Source organism: Anguilla rostrata, chromosome 8, assembly GCF_018555375.3.
Source record: "Anguilla rostrata isolate EN2019 chromosome 8, ASM1855537v3, whole genome shotgun sequence".
NCBI lineage: Eukaryota > Metazoa > Chordata > Actinopteri > Anguilliformes > Anguillidae > Anguilla > Anguilla rostrata.
This window is the reverse complement of record NC_057940.1, coordinates 34,599,140-34,621,191: the sequence shown is the minus strand read 5'-3', so window position 1 is coordinate 34,621,191 and position 22,052 is coordinate 34,599,140. Positions and strand designations below refer to the sequence as shown.

The 22,052-nt window shown below is 42.6% G+C and overlaps 1 protein-coding gene across 7 annotated transcripts in view; it reads right to left on the bottom strand.

Moving 5' to 3' along the window:
• LOC135261501 (collagen alpha-1(XIV) chain-like) overlaps positions 1-22,052 on the bottom strand; it is a 71,831-nt gene that overhangs the window by 15,040 nt on the left and 34,739 nt on the right. For all 7 annotated transcript variants that reach the window (XM_064347851.1, XM_064347849.1, XM_064347848.1 and 4 more), the window contains 16 exons: positions 20,566-20,688; positions 19,865-20,014; positions 18,095-18,211; positions 15,229-15,375; positions 13,807-13,878; positions 11,942-12,081; positions 10,910-11,033; positions 9,874-10,017; positions 9,521-9,685; positions 9,260-9,298; positions 8,513-8,651; positions 7,459-7,601; positions 6,926-7,035; positions 4,201-4,359; positions 2,871-2,948; positions 1,830-1,916 (listed from right to left, as the gene is read on the bottom strand). In XM_064347851.1, the coding sequence (XP_064203921.1) occupies positions 1,830-1,916; positions 2,871-2,948; positions 4,201-4,359; positions 6,926-7,035; positions 7,459-7,601; positions 8,513-8,651; positions 9,260-9,298; positions 9,521-9,685; positions 9,874-10,017; positions 10,910-11,033; positions 11,942-12,081; positions 13,807-13,878; positions 15,229-15,375; positions 18,095-18,211; positions 19,865-20,014; positions 20,566-20,688 (1,937 nt within the window). The remainder of the gene's footprint in view (positions 1-1,829; positions 1,917-2,870; positions 2,949-4,200; positions 4,360-6,925; positions 7,036-7,458; positions 7,602-8,512; positions 8,652-9,259; positions 9,299-9,520; positions 9,686-9,873; positions 10,018-10,909; positions 11,034-11,941; positions 12,082-13,806; positions 13,879-15,228; positions 15,376-18,094; positions 18,212-19,864; positions 20,015-20,565; positions 20,689-22,052) is intronic.

Sequence of the window (22,052 nt, the reverse complement as noted above, 5' to 3'; positions counted from 1 at the left end):
GAAGCACAGCTGCTACAGGGAGCCAAGAAGCAGGTATAAACGGAGAGAAAGTGGAATATTTGAAACAGTCGGGGGAACAAGAACTCAGGCAAAAAAAAGAAACTAATTAGGATGACAAATTATAGTGAAAGCAGTCTGCAGTCGCTTGCACTACCAGCAAGCAACTGCAGGGGGCTCAACAAGGTGGAATCAATAATCAATTATTGTTATTAATCAAGAAAGGCTCTGGATCTGGGCAGGAGGCCAGATGTGGCTGTCATCAGATCCACATTTGTCTTGGAAAATCTATATTCCATTTCAGCAGTGGCTATGTCTAAAAATGTTGAGCAGGGACAGTTTCAAAGACCGACTGGGAGTAGTGGAGGGGCTGTCAGACTGTCACACAGAGTGGGGAAGAGTTAGCCAATTGCCTGCTGTTAGCCAATTGCCTCAATGTCTTTCTTTTGGTGGGATAAAAATCTTCAGGAGCCTGAAAATGCTCTTCCCAGACAATATCTTAGTGCATTTCCTTTTGTGCCTCCAATGAAGCACCATTAAACTCACCAGCGCTGCCCGTACCCACCCACTGGTCCTGAGGAATCTGGCTCCACGGTGTCAAGCACATGCACCAGAAATTTCCTTAAAACACTACCAGTATTTCATTGGATTAAAAGCCCTGCCTCAGGGCAGATATCCATCGGTGCATTCTCTTGTTTCCGCACCTCTGATGGAACACTCACAAATGCATCTCTACTGCTAACTGGCGGTAGGGCACAGTGGCTGATTGGGCAAAGGATTATGGGTAGTTCATCATTCATGCTGTGTACTCTCTCAGTGTACTCTCAGAAGACAAACTCTGGGCAGCACTATCGGCGGTACGACATCTTTTCGGTATTTAATTTATACATACCCCGAGGCAAGTATGTAGCTCAAGGTAACCGACTAAAATGTCTAGCAAGCAACCTTCTCCATCAACTTTTGAATACTCCCCTTCCTAGTTCTAAAATATGGAAAAATAAAACAGAGCTTAAAATGAACAGGCAAGCACAAACTATGCTTATTGATTTTCAAAAAGTATCCCTTGGTGCTCCTATGGGAGTGCTGTGAAAAAGGCACAAGGCCCTGTTCAGCCAATTTAGAATTCAAATTAGACATTTGCATCTAGCCAATCGTAAAGTAGTTTCATATTTTTTAAAAGTCATAAAAAGTCACAACTTAATTTTTCTCAACCTCTCATTGGGTGGCCAATATTGGGCTAGGTCAGACAATTTTAAATGGGATGGATCAGAACAGTAAATCAGTGTAATTGCTTTTTTCAGCAATTGTGTTCGTATTACAGACATTAACAAACTGAAGAAGGCCCCGTGAACGAAACAGCAGCCTTTTGAATAAGGTCATGTATTTATGCTGACATGTCAAGTTCGACTCTCTGAAAGTTCTGACAAATATCCGTTTGTGACCTTCTCCAGAATAGTTTGCATGTCCCTGGCTTGAAACAATCCCATGTGACATGGATTAATAAGCAATCCCACCTCCGACAGTTAACCTCTGTCTCCAATACAGTTAACCATTATTCACTTCCATCGACATTGTGGTTAACCTTTAGTCAAGTGCTCTCCAATATGGTCGCATGAAACAGTCTCACAGTATGGGACTGCACTACGTGTGTTAATTACTGTACCCAATGGGTTTCTGTGTTCTCTGAAAATATAAATAATATATATCATATAACTCAATTACATCTGGAAAGGTGTATGCTGTTTGGCATTGCCTGGTTGTGTACTGCTCTGTCACCTAAGGCAAAATGTGGGCCAGTATGACCTCAGTATTCTGGGGGAGAGGGCACTCACAGGGAGTCCGGAGGGGCCGGGTGGGCCTTTGCTGTCCTGGGTGCAGGTGCACGCTTTGGGCATAGCCGGGCAGTCTGCTTCCACTCGCTGAAACACACAACCACACAACCGCTAGTACACACACATCAGAACGCAATGCAGGCAGGACATACACTGTATAACACACTACAACACTATCAGTACAAACATAACCAAAGACTGTCAGCACACAAAACATAAAGACATACACACACACGCAGAGTTGCGTTTACCGAATCTAACTGTAGATTTACCAGACAATTATGCTTTTGTAACAATCTGCCAAGATCCACGAAGGACTAAACTGCCATTGAGATAAGACTCTAAACGAGTGAAAGAAAAAAGATAAGGCTTCTTATCTTACAGAGGATTTTTTTAACAAAATGCCAGTCAGAAGTTAATGCAGACGGTGGATGATTCGCCTGAAGTTGCACACACAAGCAGAGCGGGTAAGTGTGTAGACCTTAAGGCTGGGAGTATGTTCCTTCACAGCTCAGTGACGTGTGCATTACCTCTGCTGCGTTGCCTTTGGGCCTCAGGTTATTATTCTCACCTCTGTTTCATTCGTCTGTCAGCAGCAGACAACCTTTCCCCGGCCCAAAGCAGTAAAACACATCACAACCCTCGGCCAGGAAACAAACAGCGACATCAATAAACCTCCAATCGCTGCACCGCTTCCCAATAAAAAAAGTGCCCTTAAACGGCGGTGTGCCACAAACGCCTGATGCAGCCAAGCTTAAATACATCTGCTCTTCTATCAGTGCCGCTGACGGGTGTGAGAAATAGCACGGGCTGAAAGACTGAGCACTGCCGCTGGATTAGAGCCGAAGGTTCGTTCGGAATACTGAAAAGAATGCAGTGAGTGCGCGGGGCGTTTGGAGTGTCCCAAATGCGTGATGCTGCCGGGGGGTCGGCGTGCGTGTGCACGGGCTGGAAAGGCTCTGAGCGGGACGGCACAGGGGGCGCGGGACGGCACAGGGGGCGCGGGACGGCACAGGGGGCGCGAGCGGCGCCAGCTCTCACCAGGCCCGGCAGCTCGCAGCACTTGTCCCGGCTGGCCCACGAGGTGCTGCAGACGATGTCGAACATCTGGAGCTGGAACTGATGACGAAAACAACAAACGCACGTGAGCATGTCGCGCGCATGATTCACACACTGGGTATCGTTTGGATGCAGGTGTACATGGAAGATCACAGTGTTTTTGTCCTGGAGGGTTGCGGTGTCTGCAGATTTCTGTGGTTTCCTCGCAGTCAGCAGCCAATTTAGGCCTGGAAACCATGTGTGGGACTCCTTAGCCATTAATTGACTTCAATTAATCACTTGTGCTGTAAACACACTAAAAACTAGGAGACACTGCGGCCCTCCAGGATTTAAGTAACAAATTCATGGTTTAGGTTGAACAAATAGGAGAGAAACAAATGTTGTGGCCTATTAAGAATGCAAAGGGGCTATTAATTTCGAGCTATTAACAAATGAAGCCACATGCTTAGATCTTGCTCCACAGGAGACAAGTACAGTGACTTTCACCTTCCTTTGACCAGTTACATCATATTCCTTTCAACAGCTGAGCAGTCCAATTAAAAGTGATTCGTTTCACAAGGCTATGGCAAAACAAACAAGAAAACATCAAGAAAAAAAATACTATCACATATGCTTTGAATAAACAGTTTTTAACGAGAACGTAATTAGTGAACGGTGGAACTGAAAGCCCTCATTGTATTGCAGGGGGTGTTTATGCAGTGCATATTTCCAGTTTAGCATCAAATTCTGCTCTCTTCCATTTGGATGCACATGAGGGGAATGAGATGCTTCATTCCACCACACGGACTGAAAGACAACTCTTCTGGGCTCACTGCATGAATTGACAGATTTCAAGAAAAAGCTGTCTTTCAGTGACATAATACCAACTCCATAGTGCTCACATCTCCACCACTGCACTTAAAAATATGTACCATGTGCAAAAATAACACTATTAACAGTTCAACTATTAACTATTTTTATCATCAATTGCCATCTATTATATACTACTGCCATCTATTAATCACTGTTAAGCAGCTACTTAACCTAACTTAAGGATTATCTTATCTTATGTTCCAAATAAAACATTAATATATGCCAAAATGGCACCTGGCCTTGCGGCAAATATTCAGTGTAAAGTCAACTCTGATAGAGTACTTTAAAATCAAACAGGAAACATGTGGTCCCTACCCTGGCAGAGCTGATTCAAAATGGAAAATGTTGCTGTGCTCTCACCACAAGGCCAATGTGAGGTGCATGAAAAGCACCTTCACCAGTCAGAAAAGATCTGGCAACCCTGGCCCTGCTTTCCTCAGCGTGCCTCAGTCACACTCACCGGTGCCGAATTGTCTCTCTTCTCTCGGGAGCGCACCATCCTGCCCAGGACCTCCACCCCGTCCATGGTGATGTTGCCTGCCGCATTGATGGGCTTCTCTCCCACCAGCTTGCAGTCGATGACAGCCCTGGCTGAGGTCTTGCTGATGGCCATGTGGAGCTACAAGGGGAGAGAGAGCACATTGTGGTTGGAGGATGAAGTAAAGATATGAACAGAACAAGCAGAATGAGCAGCTCCTTCGTCATCATTGAATAGAGACATCAAACTAAATGGCAGTTTTGAATGAACTGCTATGACTCATGGAACATCTCTTGAATTTGACCTGAAAAGACTAATTGGTTATTCATGATCTTTTTGCTCATTTTCTTCTAATCATCATTAGTTAAATTTTCTATTCCCTGAAACAGAGTTAGACAACCAGGGGCAAAACTGCTAGAAAACTAAGCTTGTGAACAGATGGTTGCAAAATCTAACTGGCAAAGTAGCTCTACTCATACACAAAACATGATCACAAACAGTCCTTTGGTCAGAGTTTTATTTCTGTGGATTTCAGTGATTTTCAGAGTGGAATAATCTCCACATTAAAATTCACAAAATGCCTGAACATGAATAAATACATTCAGCAGAACAGATTTCCGCTCTACCACCCTCCTGAATATTTTCTATGTCAAGTCACTAATTTCTGGATCATTTGCCTACAGTACATTATTTGCGTCCAGTAACTGAACTATGAAGTGAACATGATTGATAGGAACGGGAGAAAATCTAGCATACATTAATTCTTGCTTGTGAAGACAAAGGATTGAACCTTTGAAAGGAACACAAAATGCTACATGTTTTTGTGTTTTACTCCCATGAGATACAAATCTATCCCGGTATAATTCCACTGCCAAAGTGACACATCTGCTCATTTCACATAACAAAGGAATCTCAGCTCAGTCTGCTGTTTCAGACACTCCCGCTGTTAAATGCGCTTCGGTTTGTTTGCTTCTGGGAGCGTGCCTGTGAGGTAAACCGGTGTTTTTTGTTTTTTTTTCGCAGAGAATGCCTGAGATGCCCTCTGACGGGGCACTGCCCGAGCACGCCCGCTCCTGTTTGCTGCTCTGCCCGAGCACGCCCGCTCCTGTTTGCTGCTCTGCCCGAGCACGCCCGCTCCTGTTTACTGCTCTCAGGGCGCGGGAGCGTGACTGATCTCCGCTCCGGGACTTCTTCCACGGCCGCCGCTTCGCCTCCGCGTTCCGCGCGGAATGAAGCGCGAAACCCGGCCAAGTTACAGGACACCAAATCCCAGCCCACAAAATCTTACGCAAAGCTGATAAGCCCCCAAAGAACTGCCTATCAGAGATTTGGGGAACACCAGCCAAACCTTTACTGCCCCCAGGAAGAAACGAGTTTAATATCATTACAAAATATTCTGTTATTCTAGTCTCTTTTACCAAAACAGCACACACACAGCCTCAATGAATATATTAAGTTTTGAAAATTAAAACATTTTTAAGGTTTTGGAAAACGTATACAGAGTAGGCTGTTCTCAGATCATTTTTAGTTTAATCTGACAGAGCATTAAGTGCTGTAAGCATACAAATAAAGCTATACAAATCCATACCCTAATACCCCGTGGAGAGCGATATGCTGCTGAAATCAGTATTTCCCAAACTGGCTCATAGAAGTAGCACTTTGTCATGTGCTTCAGAGAAATATGCTGTGGAGAGAACTCCAGGTAGAAGGTGAGTATGTGCTAAGACTGAGAACCCATTTCTGCACCTTCTCTTAATCATAAAGGAACAGATATCTGAGAGTTACACCGGTACATAAATCACTGACCCCTGTCTATGCAGTGGTTTTAGGAGAATCCCTGTTTTGAACAGTTTTCCAAGCCCAACAAATAACATTTAGCTGTTATATGCCAGACTGCAAGGCCAGGCTCATACCATGCGAAAGGAAGAACCTTAAGCATTTAAGCAAGTATTACATTTGTGTTTTATTTTTGAAGAGTGGTATAAGTCAGGACTGTCTAGAAATGATGGTTTAAACCAGACACCAACAACACAAACTAATTGTGATGTCAGCCTTTTATAATTTACACAATGAGCCATATATGGATTTACAGTTCTCTCCAAGCAGCTACTGCTGACTAATTCTGCTGTATTCAAATTACATTCTGCATTTTGTTACAAGGGTAGGGCTCATGTGAGGCCAATGAGAGAGGAAAAGCTCATCTCTGTTTGAGAGCTCCACACTCAGATGGCATCATCGTGGGTTAGCTTGATTAAAAATCAGCAGGCTCTCAGAATATGAGCTGTTAGAATTCCAGAGTGAGCACTGTTTGGCCCTCTGTGCATGCAGCTGCTGAAAAGGGTTCTCTAGAGGTTTCTATTTTGTCCAAGAGGGCAGCTACTGCATATGGAATCACTTCAGCAGAGAACAAACAAAAAAGAACAAAACAAAACTATTCAGTAGGTTCCCAATGTGGCGCAGTCTCTCCACCAGAGATGGATTGTTACCCACGAATGGGACAACAAACTCCAAAGACCAGCATTCCACAGGGACAGGAACTCAACTGCATATCACTGATTTGAAGAATGAGAGTCAAATTCCACAAAAAAGGAAGCTTATCTTCAATCTGCACAACATGCCAAAAACCACCAAAGGTGTGAATAGTTCAGATAAGACTGGTCTGGCTGTGTTTAATATCAAAAACAACACAACACTACAGAACACTGACCTTGTGAAAACTTCCATAGAAGAGCTTTTTGATCTCTGGCCCCTCAAAGGTCACTGTCTGGAACTCTGACTTGTAGTCGTAGTTGAAGAATGTGAGGGTTTTCCCACTATCTGTAGTTAAGATGGAGACAGATCGGTATGCCTTGTTAGCAAAGATTCCAACTGTTTACACGGCAAGATTGGTTTACATTGGCATGAGTTCTAAGAAATGCTATTTAACAATTCTACATCAATGTAACCCATGTAATAAAAACTTATTCCTTTCAGATAATGGCCTGAAAATGCACCTTACAGACTGTCATAAGGATTATAATGGTCCTCATTAAAAGACGTGTGCCATTTTAAGAATCTTATCACACAGAATTGCGGGAAAAAAATTCAACACATTTCTAGTGCTACCCAGCCACTACCTGCAGAGAGAATCTGAAAAGGAAAGTGTTCTAAATAGCAGCAATCAGAGAAGTGTGATACGCTTTTATCTGTCTCTTCCAGAGAGTTCCTTTGACGCAATATTAATGCAAGTGCCCCACTCACTGTCCAGGATGAGGCCCACCAGGGGCTCGTTTTCTTTGTTTAGGACTTCCCACAATGCAAAGGGCTCTTGGGGAGTTTCAGGGAGCAGACGAAACAGCACTGTGATGGTGTAGTCAGACGGCAGGCCTTCGGGGTGCAGGTACCTGAGGAGTAACGGACAGGGGGCAGGACGTTCTGATGACAGCACCCAATCACTTACAGTTATACCATACACACCTACAGCTAGTCTCGCCTGTTAAAATGTATTTTATCTATGTAATACTTTCAGTAGTCCATCCATCCATCCATCCATTATCTATACCCATTTATCCTGAGCAGGGTTGCGGGGGGTGCTGGAGCCTATCCCAGCGTGCATTGGGCAAGAGGCAGGAATACACCCTGGACATGCTGCCAATCTATTGCAGGGCACACTTTCAGTAGTAGGCTATAAATTGGTCCCACAGTCTAGGGCACATTGTATAATAATAACCCTTTTGAGAATAATTCTTTTTTTTCTATTTGACCTGTGAGACTACAGATACAGAACAAATTCCTTTATAATGCCAAGAGACATCACTGGAATAAAATGAACAACATTCCCTCAAGGCAACATAAATCAGATAATAAATTCTGAAACAAACACACGGGCCTGGATTCAGTCAACATTTACCAGTAACCCTGACTCACAAAAAGGCAAATGTTGGTTATTTCCTTCACTACTAGTACCAATTACTAATTGGGGAGTTATGTACCCAAATTAGCTCCCCAAGAGAAGCGAAGAAAAAAAAGAACAGTCATAGTTAATGACAAACCTTAATTTGCTCTAGGTCATGAAACTTACAAACTTACAATAGAATCAGATACAAAATAACTTCAATTCTGTTCAATTTTTAAAAAAGACAATTAGAAGCAAGGATTAACTATACATAAATATTTTACTAATTTGGACCAGAAAATGGTTACATCACATGACTCTCACTAACCTAAAAACCATAAACTCATAATTGATTTTGGTCCTTGTTTTCTCTCACTATTCCCTATGTAACCCCCATCCATTCCCTGTGACAATGCATACTTTGTGGGCTGGGAGATGAGGGCATCCTTGTGCAGCCTATAGCAGGGGAAGCTGTTGAACGTCCCGGGCTCCATGGATACGCCCTCTACACCTGCATACTGGCCACTGACCAGTCCGAACATCTCCATCATCCGGAAGCCTAAGGAGGAAATGACAAAATGCTCCTTCACCAAGTAGAACTGGACCACTGAACGGATGGCTATGGGTTTAAATCCTGGGAGACATAATGCTGAACTATCACTGATACACATTGTACAGAAAAAAAGTTAAACTGTTTTCCTTTTGGGGTCATATAAACTCTGTAACAACTGAATTATCACTGAAGTGTTTACTGTGTGTCTAACCGTAATTGATTCAGTTAACATCTGGGCATGAAACTGGGCAAATGACTAATTCAGTAATAGATGCCCCGAGGACTGTCTTTCTGTCATTCTTACTATAAGCCTGACTACAGAGCTTATGTACGACAGGCTGTGGAAGTCTGCATTGCTGATTCAAAGTCAATCCTGACATCAGGTACACAAAGTAATAAATAATTACTGAAAAATGAAAGGGAACTGGAAGGGCTTCACTTTCTCCACAGCGAGTTCAGCATCATGGACTTTCAATCTTTGAATGTCTAGAGTTGCAAATCTCATCTGTGGCCATAGATTAGTACTGTCTGTTTTTCTCCAGGGGTCCGTTTCTATAGCAGTCATTTTCTATGGCGGTCAGTCCATCGTCTAAGGTCGCCATCTTTTCTCTCACCTGCTAAGGTGCTGCCACTCATCTGGACAGAGGGACACGCTAGAAAGAGAGGTTTCACGTTAAAACGCTACTGCCAATGATGATATTCAAAAGCCATTCCATCATATTTATTCTCCAGCAACAATAAGTTACTCGCTCTTCGGCAAAGAAAACATTTCCCCAAGTGCACCTAAAACCAACACGGCACACTGCTGTGACCTATCAAAAACTGTTCCACTGCTAAATCTTGAATGAGTTCCAAGGCAGCACGACATGACTCACTTGCTGAGGCAGCTTCGCAGACGAAGGTCACCAGCTGCTCCTCGATCTTCCTGAAGGCGTCTAAATCATCAACGAAGAAGACGTGCCTCTCGCTGGGCCTGCTGGCGATGCTCACCAGCTCCCCGTAGTCTGCGTCCGCGAACCCGATAGCGAAGACGATGTAGCCTGAGGGGCCAGCGGCGATCGAAAGCAGGGGGGTGAATGAAACACAAAATGGCCGACCTTAGGTGGGTGGAATGGCCTGCACTTATCATTCAGCATTCTCATGTTCTCACAGGTTATGACCTCTTAAATGCAGTGGGGAATGCAACACATTTCGGAAGGATGCACGTTGGTTGCCGCGGGTTACGCACCTTCCATCTGCATCTCCTTGGAAACCTTATTGACATCGTCCTGAGACCGGCCATCTGTCAGCACCACCAGTACTTTGGGGATGCCCCTCCTCATGCCCCCCTCCACAGTGAAGATGAAGTCTTTCACGTGTTTGATCGCTCGTCCTACAGGGAGGGAGAGAGAGAGAGATGGTGGTAATACCATAAATAATCTTATAAAACTATGTTTATGTTGTGAATTGAATTAAAAAAACATTACATATACACTATATTATTGAATATATTTTAAAATATGTGTTTATTTACAAGTGAAATCTGCTTTACAGTTGAATTGGTACATTCTTGGCGAAGCGATAGTCTTTCAAACAAATTGGCAATACAAGTATATACTGTTTTTGGGTGCTGCTTACTTACTAACAAAAAAGCTTTGTTATTGAAGCAAAACTGCATAATGGAGGCAATCACTGGTGTTTCAGTTGACTCATTTGACAGAAATTCAGTCATTTTGCATCAATTGTCTCCAGCCATGGTGACTCAGCATAGCTCAGCACTCACAATACAAATATTAAAATAATGACTCAGTTTTTTTGCTTTCCTGAAAGCCTTGCTTTGTTTGTATGATTGCGTGATTGTTATGGCTAGTATCTTTTTATAATGGCAAGGTTGGACCATAAAAATAACTCACCAGACCGAAGCTGGACATCACTGCATCTCTCACTGATCTCTCTACAATTTTAATGTGCTGGCTGCCAAAAATAGAGGCAGACAAGCTAAAACTAAGAGTCCTATCCACACAGCTCTTCAAATGTCACTCCATTTCAATTTATTTTACCATCTGTGTAATCACATCTGAGTAATTCAAAATGCACTGAAAAGACCACATTTGGTATACAGGCGCACACACACACACACACACACACACACCTACACACACATAGAAATACATGTACAAGCGCTGAACATGCAGGAAGGCAGATGAATACAGGATATACACACAGACACACATTCTTGCACACAGACACACATTCTGAACACATCCCCCGTTCTCAGCACATGCCTGTCTTGGTGTTTCCTCCCTTGTACTGTATGCGCTGAATGGCCTCCAGCAGGCTCTCCTTGTCATTGTAAGAGTTGAGCCTGAACTCCGTTCTGGCGTCATCACTGAACTGAGCGATGGCCACCTATCAGGGGGAAAAGGAAAAGGCCTTTAAGGGGGATGCTTCGGGCACGACCACCATCACCCGCTCTCGCCGTATTGAAACGGCCCTTCAGATACGACAGGATTAATCTCTACCTCCCTGTTGTTTCCTTACTACATCTGTATTCTGTATTGAGTCTCACTAATCAAAACTCAATCAACATTTGCACTTTACTTGGACAGTAAGATAAATACAGTTTGGCATTCATATTTTGGTGACTTTTGAAGCAAAATGTTTAAGTTTTAGTTTGACCTAACTGGACCAGCACCAATGGTCTAATACAGCACCCAGTCTTTGTTCATTTCAAATCTATTAGGCATTTAAACTGCTTTTCCTTATTGGCTTTCCCAGCATAAGACCTGCAGGCCGCAGGTCCACACAAATGTGCTGAGCTCTATTGATGTGCAGTAACCACACGGCGAGGAGACGCATTGGTGGCCCATTTCCTTCCACATGAGGATATTGACAAAAGCCTTTCCTTCTCATTCACATGCCTGGTTGAATAGATAGTGCCGGACAATGCAGTCTGAAGCTCTCGGGATAAACGTGACAGTCTCTGCCTGACAATCCAACACCCGATCTTACAGCCACCTCCCCCTTGCTCTTGATACGGCAAGAGCAGTCTGCTACACTTCAACCATCCCTGCTAATCCAAACTAGACCTTATCCAGACCTTATCGTCTTAATCCATTTTTGTCAATTGGATTGCTTGCATTTAACATCGTAAAATGAATCTACAAAGCAAGACTATTTGACAGATTGAGGGCAAATAATATGTTGGAGCCACAGCTCAAATTACATTTAGAAATATGCCGCGGACTATGTTAAAGCATCTGACTTGTGTCAGAAGCAGCTGACCAGCCCCACCGTCCGCGTCTCCAGGGTCTCACCTGGGTCCCGTCCGGGCCGATCTGATCGAGCGCGCCTGTCGTGCTGTACAGGAAACGGATGATTTTGTGGAAGTTGTCATCGCCGATGCTCCAGGACCCGTCCACCAGGAAGACCAGGTCGGCCTTGGCCGCTTTGCACACTGAAAGGGCGGAGAGGGAGAAGGTTGGGGTGGGAGTCGGGTGAGGGAAGAGAGCACAGCTGCCCTCTTTCCCCTCCAACCCCTGCAGAGATGAGAAGTGATGAAAAATCCCCACGGCAACAATATCAACACCTTACATCAAACGCAGCCAGTCGATGGCGGACTTTTTACCGTTGGGTCATCTTTTTTTCCCCTCACCAGAGCCCTTTTGTCTTTGAATTTTTTTTTTTTTTTGCGATAAGAAACATTTCTCGTCTTCTGGAGGGAAATCAAACAAAAGCCAATGTTTCTCTGATGAGTCCCGGGTAAACAGGACGTACCAGCAGGGAAAATGGGTTGTATGGATTTCACCTGAAAGGACTTTGCAATTAGCTTTAATGAGGATGTGACCAGAATTCCACAGGAAGGTGAAACAAGAGAATGCAGCCATTCATTTAAAGACAAGCGCGCTTCACCCTAAAGCCCTGCGACTGCCTTTCACTGAATTCACAATATTTCCCACATTATCGCTTGAGTAGGCCTATGTTCAAATGTGAATTAAGGTGAGATTAACAACGTATTAAAATCTACATTTCACAGTACGTTGTACTAGGGATGTTACTACACATTATTGAAAAGTGATCGGTATATTCTGTAGTCGCCCCCACCGAGTCAGCGCACAGCAGGCAGCGGGCTGAGACCGTTCCCAGCTATCACTCAGGGAAACTCTCGCATAGAGGAGGAGGTGCGGGAGCTAGCGAGACACAAGCCTGGTGTGGCAGCTGGATTTCTTTCAAACCCCAGCAGCCTATACATCAAAATCAAGCTTCGAACCTGTAGTTTTTAGCTGTATGTGTTAATTTCCTCCATTAAAAAACCCAGTCGAAATATTGAAAAAACCGACGTTTTACCTTGTATTTCAGTTAATATTCATCCGTTTAAGATGTAACATGCTGTAGGCCCTATGTATCAGTCATAGGTCTTGGCTATAATGAACACGAAATCCAGCCACCAAGGGAAAATATGAGGACATCAGACGTTTTGTAGTCTATCCAAACTTAGTTCAGTAGGGGAAAAAATAAAAATAAAACAAAAAAAAGTTAATGTAGGCTGTAGGTTATATGTAACTACCTTTGTAAAGTAATAATTCACGTTTCCCGAGCAAACTGCAGTAACATTAACACATCAAGAAACGCGAACGCAGCATCATTGAAATTTAAGATTATTCCCTTCAACTGAAGAATATGTTTCTATATTTTACTGTAAATAGTTTCTATTTCCAATGCAAAACATAAGATTTCGATTTATAAAACATTTTTTTCTGTTTATGCTTGTTCAATGCACCCCAGTTAAAGGGGGGGGTGCTGGGGTTCAGACAGTTCATAAAACTTTGTTTAGTTGAAAATAAAAATAGAGAGAGAGATGAAATGTATGCCATTGCATTGCCAATGAATATTAGGTTTAACGTGACTTCCGGTTTAAACCACGCCCATTTACTGTATTCTATCCAAATACACATACAGATACAGACAATTTTGTTGGTTGAACGGATACAGATACAGATACAGATAATGACATCTCTGCACACCCCTACGTACTTGACGACACTAGTAACACTAGTAATGTGCTGATTATGTCATAAAAGGTTTTGACTGAATTTTACCAACTTACCATATTTCAATCAAAAACAGGCAGCATTTTTTTGCAGGCTGTCGAAAAAATAGTCAAAAGAGGGGTTTTCCTCACCTTCTCTGGGCTGAGGAATGGTGGGTAGGGAGGTTGTCGGGGGCACAGTCGGGGCTGCAGTTGGAACGGGAACTGCACATCAGGGAAACACACAAATCATAGTTACAGATCAGTTATCACCTGCACATACTATGGTACTGTTCCATTCCCTCGTTACAATAAACAAATCATTAGGTAATCAGATTGATAAACTAACAGCAAATTAGGTCTGCAAAACAAAGAAGAGAACTGGCATCCCTTCCACAAATGTATTGTTCTCTGGTCCTCCTCAATGGCCAATTCAGTTCAGTTTGTGCTTAGTTCAGTGATACACCTGACAGGTTGAATCTGGACAGTGCCAGCACCAACCCGTGGCTGAGAATCCCGCAGTGTAACGCGTGATTGGCCATCGTGGAAAAGGGCATGAGGGTTTCGGTCAGCAGGCTATCGCCATAGTGATGGGGCACCACTGACCTACTGCCTTTTGTACTGCAGGAACTGCAAAGCAAAGCGGGCAGCTATACCCGAGTAGAAGGAAGTGGTGGACGAACATCACATTTCAGAGGATACACATGCTAGTGTTTGACCCACTGAACTGATAGAGGACACTGCAATGATGGGAAGAGCTAACGGTTTGATTTGGCATCCCAAATTAGAGATAAAAAAATACAATTGTTCCCCAAACTTCCCATCGCAGCACAATTGACTGTTACTGAGATAAGTCTTCATTTCAGTAATAAAGTTTTTAAGACAGCAATTGAAATTTATTTCAAAATTTGCTTTCGTAAAGTCAACAGAAGCAGTTTATTTGTATTAAAGTTGGCTACTATTAAAACAGCACCTGCTTTTAAGAAGAAAATACACAAAAATCAATAATGACCCTGCAACTAACACGATGACAGTGGGTAGCAGTATCACTAAATCCTAATGTCCATGTATGATTAAGATACTCATGTAATAGACTTATTTTATTTGAATGAAGTTTCGGGAGGAGCGAACGGCTGCGTTTCTGTGCGCTCTGCTGATGACATCGCTGGTTCACTGCAGCAGTAAATCAGGTGGCTGCGAGTGGTAGAAATTACATTTGATAGCGCGCTCTTGGGCTTTCCAGGAGGGAACACATGGCAATTTAGCCGGGCTTTAGTTTTAATTTGCGTCAAAACAAAGCAATAAATCTTGGTCTACACGCTGTGTGCAATCGTGCATCTCAATGCAAACACACATACCTGGGAAGGGGAGATGATAGCACAGGCCCTAGAGCAATTCTGCGGGCTTTGACAATGCCCCCCTCGAGACAGAAGTCGATTCTCCTACATGGTCTTATTGCTTCACAGCTGAAGCGCAATATTGTCACAGCATTGCTCTAATGTACACTGTCCAGGCTCTGGGGACACCGTATGAATACAGGGAGGCTGGCTGGCAGGCTTCGGCAGAAACACCTACAGGTTTTGCCCATGACGACGACCGCCGGTCCTTCAGTTTCCTGGAGCTGGGCGTAGACGCTGATTTTGTACTGGGTGTTGGGTGAAAGGTTGTAGAAGCAGTGTCTGGAAGCTCCGCCCCCCAAACTCACTTCTTGTCTTTGTCCATCTGAAATGATTCAAGTGTTGTCATTAACAATCCGCAGCCTGTCATGTTATTTTGAGCATGGGGATGTACTAATATCCATACTCGAGATAGCAATGTTCACTTTACAGCTTGGAAACTTCATAGCAGATGCTAGCCTGGTAAAGTAAATAAATAAATAAATCATACAGGCACCCTGATTGATTTTTCATCTATTCTGAGTGCATTCTGTTTTAAATTTCTGGAGGTACTCAAAACAAAATAAGTACTATTACTGAGAAGATAATTGGGCTGTCAAAATACAAGATTCCAAACATCCAGATAGAAAAAAAATGATTTTTACAATTCAGGTTTTGTAATAGTTTTAAAACATTCATGTGGCTACTTGCATTTCAGTGCAACTTGTATTTGAAGATTCTGTCTCATCTCACAAAAAAGACAACCTTAAAATTGCTATGCTGTAAGCATCAAAATGTTATGTTCAGTTGTTCAAATGTATGCCTTCGGTATGTTAAGACATTCCTACCATACATTCTTTTAAGAAAGGCATGTTTAAATTATATTTCATTAACAATTTAAAGACCGTTTTTTGATCCAATTTTCGAAATTCTTAAGAGCTTGAATTAAGGATGACATTACTTTCGCATGATGATGAGTTTGCCTGTGGCTAGAATTAGCAGTGACTTGGATCCTGCAGCATGCTGAACAGGAGATCCGACTAAAATTGGGCAAGTGTTGTTCATTATCATCTGCCATTCTTACAGAGACTGTAAGATTATTCAAATATTAAGTAACCTACAGCCCATGGCAGTCTTGTGGTAATCTGACTATAGGGTCTTCCATGCAGCTGGCATCTTTTAATTCTTTATCCCTAAGCTGTAATTTCAAACCTTCCTTCCGGCAATTCCTTCATTTGGGACTAAAGGATTTTCTTTTCTAACTATGTGTGTATGTATAATAACTGTATTTCTTTCATATACCTTCAATTTGATGTAATTCAATATGCTGCTACTGCAAGCCTCAAGGAAGCTTGAACATTAAAGCATGACAGAGAGATGTAAAGACTTGAAAAAGTACAAAAGAGCCCTGGTTCAGTCACACCACAATGTTTGCCTTTAACTTTAACTCTTTTTTAAATTTCTTCGACAGCAATCCGAGTTTTGAGATGAAAGAAACATTCTGTGCAGAGGGGGGAAAAAAAGCTTAATGCTAAGTGGAGATGAATTAAAGGCACAGCATTCTGTGTTTAGACCGATTTCAGGACCAGATCTAAAAGCAAGAGAAGTTTCTCTGGCTGTTTATCAGGCTTCTGTGCACTCTGTAACTCCCAATGTGACCAATCCAGTATGTACAGAGTCTGCCTTTAAATGACTGAACAAAAGAGACGAGACTTCTGCATGAACATTTCCCGCCTCAGAGAATACCCAGAGTTCCAGACCAGCGACGCACCGACTTAGCAAGTACAAGGCTTAATGTACCTAATTCTTTAAGCCGTCTTGTTTGGTCCAGAGGCAGACAAGTGCTCATTGTGCACTGGACAAATGAAATAAAAACATTGCTCCTTCCCTTAGCAATGACATTACCCAGAGACTATTTTCGGTTCTGAGCGTAGTCTGTAGAATGACAATTAGTTTCACTTAAACCACTTTGAAAGGGAAGTCATATGGAACAATTCCTCGCTGTTCTGCTCCAAATTTTTGTTTTACTCTGTTTTTTAAGATAAGAACCGAGAAGCATAAGAACTACACAGGTTCAAAGCATCAAACACTTGAAACAAAAGCCCCATGAAAGATGTTTCTGTTCTTTGTTGCTTCATGTTTTTGAACAGACACAATGTGGCAGGCTACAATTACTTCCATTAATGCCACCTCATCTCAAATTAATCAGCAGGGCAAACAGAGTCCCTTTTTTTTGCTCCACAGCTTTAAAGAACATAACTGACTCTGCTATTAATGTCCCGTCAAACCACATTTTGATGAAATACCAAGACGGTGAGGAGGCTGTTAATTGTAATCACGGACACACACACACACACACACACACACACATCTACCCTCCCTCCAACACACACACGGGCCCATTCACAAACACACACAGAGACACACACACAAGCACTGCTGTAATATCTCCACTTAATCTCTTAAATAAAGCCTGTTACGTCCAATGCTCATGAGAGGAAGCCACTGAATGACAGATCTTATCTCAATATTGACAGAAATCTCCAGCTGTGATCAGACATACACACATACAGACGGGGACGAAGGATTAAGCAGATGATGAGATATTTAAAAACTGAACAGCTTAAAGAATCACTGTCAGACAGGATCCTTTGTGCAGAAAAATAAAGAGGAAATAAAACAGAAATCAACTGAGACAAATTTATAATGATGCACAATCCCTGTCTGACAGATAGCCAGCCTTTCCCTGGCAAGTCAACATCCAAATCTACGACACAGCCAGATTTGAATAATAGATATTATTCTTACAAATTATTCAGGTAACTGGGGGACAGAGAATGTGTCCTTGGGAATGCATTCATGAGGTGCTGTTTCTTACCAGTAAAAGTAATCCAGCAGACATCCCATCCCATTAGGGATTTGAACCAATAACCTTCAGTACTTTACACTGTTGGTGCTGTGTACCACACACACACACACACGCACACACGCACACACACAAGGCTCTCTCTGTAACAGCACTGCTATATTGGCAGAGAAACGTTAGCGCGTTAAGGCGTACTCACTGAGCAGGGACTCGATGACCACCCTGTAGAGGGAGGCGTGCCGGTGCAGCTGCCACTGAGCACACATGCTGGTCATGCGCACCTGGTATGTGTTCAGGTTGGTCACGCCCAGGTACACTGTGAGGGAACACAAAACATGTTCCTGACAGATTAGACCAGGGCCAAAACACACTTTAAAACAATGAGCAATACAGTCATGATGTATATGTTTCTGAAACAATTCCAATTCTGTTTTTAATTACAAAATTGTTTGTGCTTTGCCTTAATAAACCACACTTTCTGGCACTTACCTTCAATTCATGATGCTGACGACAGTATTGATTTAATTTAGCAAACTAGCTGAAATTAAATTAAATGAGTAATGAAGATTAAAAGGCTGGTTCCTGAACATGTTAAAGTTAATGATACAACAGACATTTCTACCATAAATTATGCCACAGATATTCAAGCGTTTGTGAATGGGGGCAAGATCTTACAGAGAAATATTATTTTGTTTGAAGGGCAGGCAAAGAAAATGCTAATGAAAATATGCCAAAATAGGACAAACAACAAGAACACTCCTTTCAGTCTTAATGAAGATTTCTCAGAAATATAATCTTCTTAATCTATTTTAATGACCAGTATATGTATGCATAAAGGGATTCAAGTCTGCTAGACATAATTGATGGAGCTCACTGTAGAACTAATTAGAGTCAACTGCATTATTTAAACATGTGCACATACAATATGCATACACCTCATGCAATGCATGATGCATACAGATGTACATGAAGCACACAGGTACGGCCCATGATTTACTGCAGTCAGCTTCCTGGATCCAACATTCAATTTTGAATACTTATTTTAAAAAACTTAACACTGAATTCCAATGAAATAATTTCCCATGAACAAGCTATTGGTGCGCTGTTTATTTTAACAGATTTAAAAAAGGATATTCAATGCTCACACACTGCCAAGACAATGCTGTTTTGAAATACAGGCATTATTGGATTTGGGTGGAAGGTTATCTCTTCATGTTTGAAGAGAGTATCACAGACATATTACTTACTCATTCATCTAGTGATATCAAATTTATATGCAAAGTCATACGATTACACTCACATCCTATCTATATATCTGATATCTACCATCATCTGTCAGAAGAGGACCTCAATCACTATACTGTATGTGAGCATCAAAGATAAACTTTTAAGCAGTGCTGTTTATCTGACATCACCATAGTCGTAATCTTATTATTAGAGCGAAATAAGACAAGAGCAAATTTATGAAAAGTTCAGTTGATTTAAAAGTCAACCATTAATACCACAGTATGATGTATGGGTAACTTTAAGAGCTTAACAAAAAGCCACAAATACTGCATTGTACTGTACAGTATCAATATTAGGCAAACAAATTAGGGATAAGTATTGCAGGCAATGGTTCAGGTGTTCTGCAATGGTCAAAGGTCATACTGGGACATGTAAAAATCAGGCCAGTGTCTAAGCAGGCTGTTAGGAATTGTTTTCTAATAGGGCTGTTGGGACACACTGGATCTCACACAATCAGGTTTCTAATAGGGCTCTTGGAACACACTGGATCTCACACAATCAGGTTTCTAATAGGGCTCTTGGAACACACTGGATCTCACACAATCTATTTTCTAATAGGGCTCTTGGAACACACACACACGCACAATAGCTTGTGCCACATACAGTTCACATGCTCTATGATCCAACCCTGCTGACAGGCACGGGGAGGTCATGTTTCGGGCCGGCCCCGCCGTGGACTCACGTGTCTTGGCCTTGCCGGACAGCGCGTCGCTGGAGCCCGTGGTGTAGGAGGCGATGACCTTGACGCTGTACTCCGTCCCGCTCAGCAGGTTCAGGATCAGCATGGTGTTGACATCTTCGCCCACAAAGGTCTCCAGGGCGGGTCCTGGTGCTGCACACAGGAGACCATCAACACTCTGCCCTGCACTGGCCACACCCACCATGGACATTCACCCAATTGCGACATTCTCAGTAATAATCATTTCCACTGGCTTGGATGGGGACTATTACAAATTAAAAAGCACAGGCAAACACACAGTCAAAATTAAAACTCTGCTTTTGGTGGCCCCTGCTCTCACTGAACTCAAGTGAATGTAGGTGGGTGAAATGACTTTCTCCTTTCTCTTTTCAAACAATACAGGAGTGCAGAGTAATTTATGTCTGAGCTTCAATAGATTTCCCATTTTCAAAAGTGTTTTAAGCAATATTCTCCTCATAATGGTCTCCGTCACAACTCTTTCTTAACTAATCACTGCTCTCCGGTCCCACAGAGTTGGAAACCGTTTGTCAAGTTGTGAACTCTTTCATTTCCTGGCACACAGTACTGCCCCTCACCATTTATCACAACCACCCATTTAAAGATATCTTTTACACAGCGACTGAAATTAATGCGTTTGAAATGCGTCAATGTATATGAAAAGATTGGTCTGCACTGGTACTTACCGGAGATTGGCTGATAGACTATCCTGTAGCCCATGGTTGGCGATGGGGGCGTGTCCCAGGTGATGCGGAAGCGGTTGTACCATTCTTCAGACACCCTCAGATTCCGGGGAGCAGAGAGAGGCACTTCACAGGGACAAGAGTTTCAGTTTCAGTCTTTATTCTCCCCAGAGGGCAATTCGTATGCAGCATTAAACAAACGCCACACTGCACATACAATAGAAGTAAAGGGAAAAGGCAGTGGCGTTAACAATATACCAGCTACAAACCAGTAATGAAATGTGGACAAACAGTAGGGCCGCTTGACAAAGTTAGACTTCGGGAAAATCAGTGGTGGAGAGCAGAAAAGGGCTAGCACTTCAGCACTCAGTATAGCTATAGCATTGGGGATGAATGATCCTCAAGCCCCAGCAGTCCTAAATCTGGGCACTCTGTACAGACACCCAGAGCAGACGATGCAGATGAAATTCTCTGGACAGTGGACGAGATGGGTGATCGAATGAAACACACTTTTTATATAACTTTATTACAGGAGAGCTAAGCTGAATCACCCCTCTAATCATTTTGCAGTTTTTCACTTTCTCTTCAGATTTGCAAAACAACAAATCAGTGTGAAAATGAAGACCCATTCAAAGAGACAGACATTATCATACACCCACAAAACCCTTTGTCTCCTGTGGATTAGGGACAACAGACTGGACATACACTCGTACGTACTTCAAATAAATAAATAAATAAATAAATAAATATTGTGAGCTCCATAATGTTTGAGACAAAGACATACTTTTCCTTGATTTGGCTCTGTACTCCACAATTTTAGATTTGCAATACAACATTTCACGTGGTGAAATGTTCTTAGCTTTTATTAAAGGGTATTTTTTACAAGTTGGTTTCACCATGTAGCAATTACAGCATTTATACGTAGCTCCCCATTTTAGGGCACCATAATGTTTGGAACAAATGGCTGTCAGGGACATATTCCAAATCTTAGGCATACCAAAATCAACTGTTTGGAACATCATTAAGAAGAGAGAGAGCCCTGTTGACCTCAGTTATTGCCAAGGACCCGGTAGGCCAATGAAGACCTCTATTGTTGAAGACTGAAGAAATTCCACCATAAGAAAACCCCACAAACACCTGCCAGACATATCTGTCGACAGATCAGAAACACTCTTCAGGAGGCAGGCGTGGATGTGTCAGTGACTACTGTCTGCAGAAGACTTCAAGAACGGAGCCACAGAGGCTATACTGCAAGATGCAAACTACTAGTTAGTCAAAAAAACAGGATGGCCAGGTTACAATTAGCTAAGAAGTACCTAAAAGAGCCTGCAGAGCTCTGGAAAAGTGTCTTAAAGACAGATCAGACTAAAATTATGTTGGATCAGAGTGATGGAAAGAGCAAAGTGTGGAATCCAAAAGGAGCTGCCCAAGATCCAAAGCACCCTCCCTCATCTATGACTTCAGAATTCATTCTGCTGCTGCCAGATTAC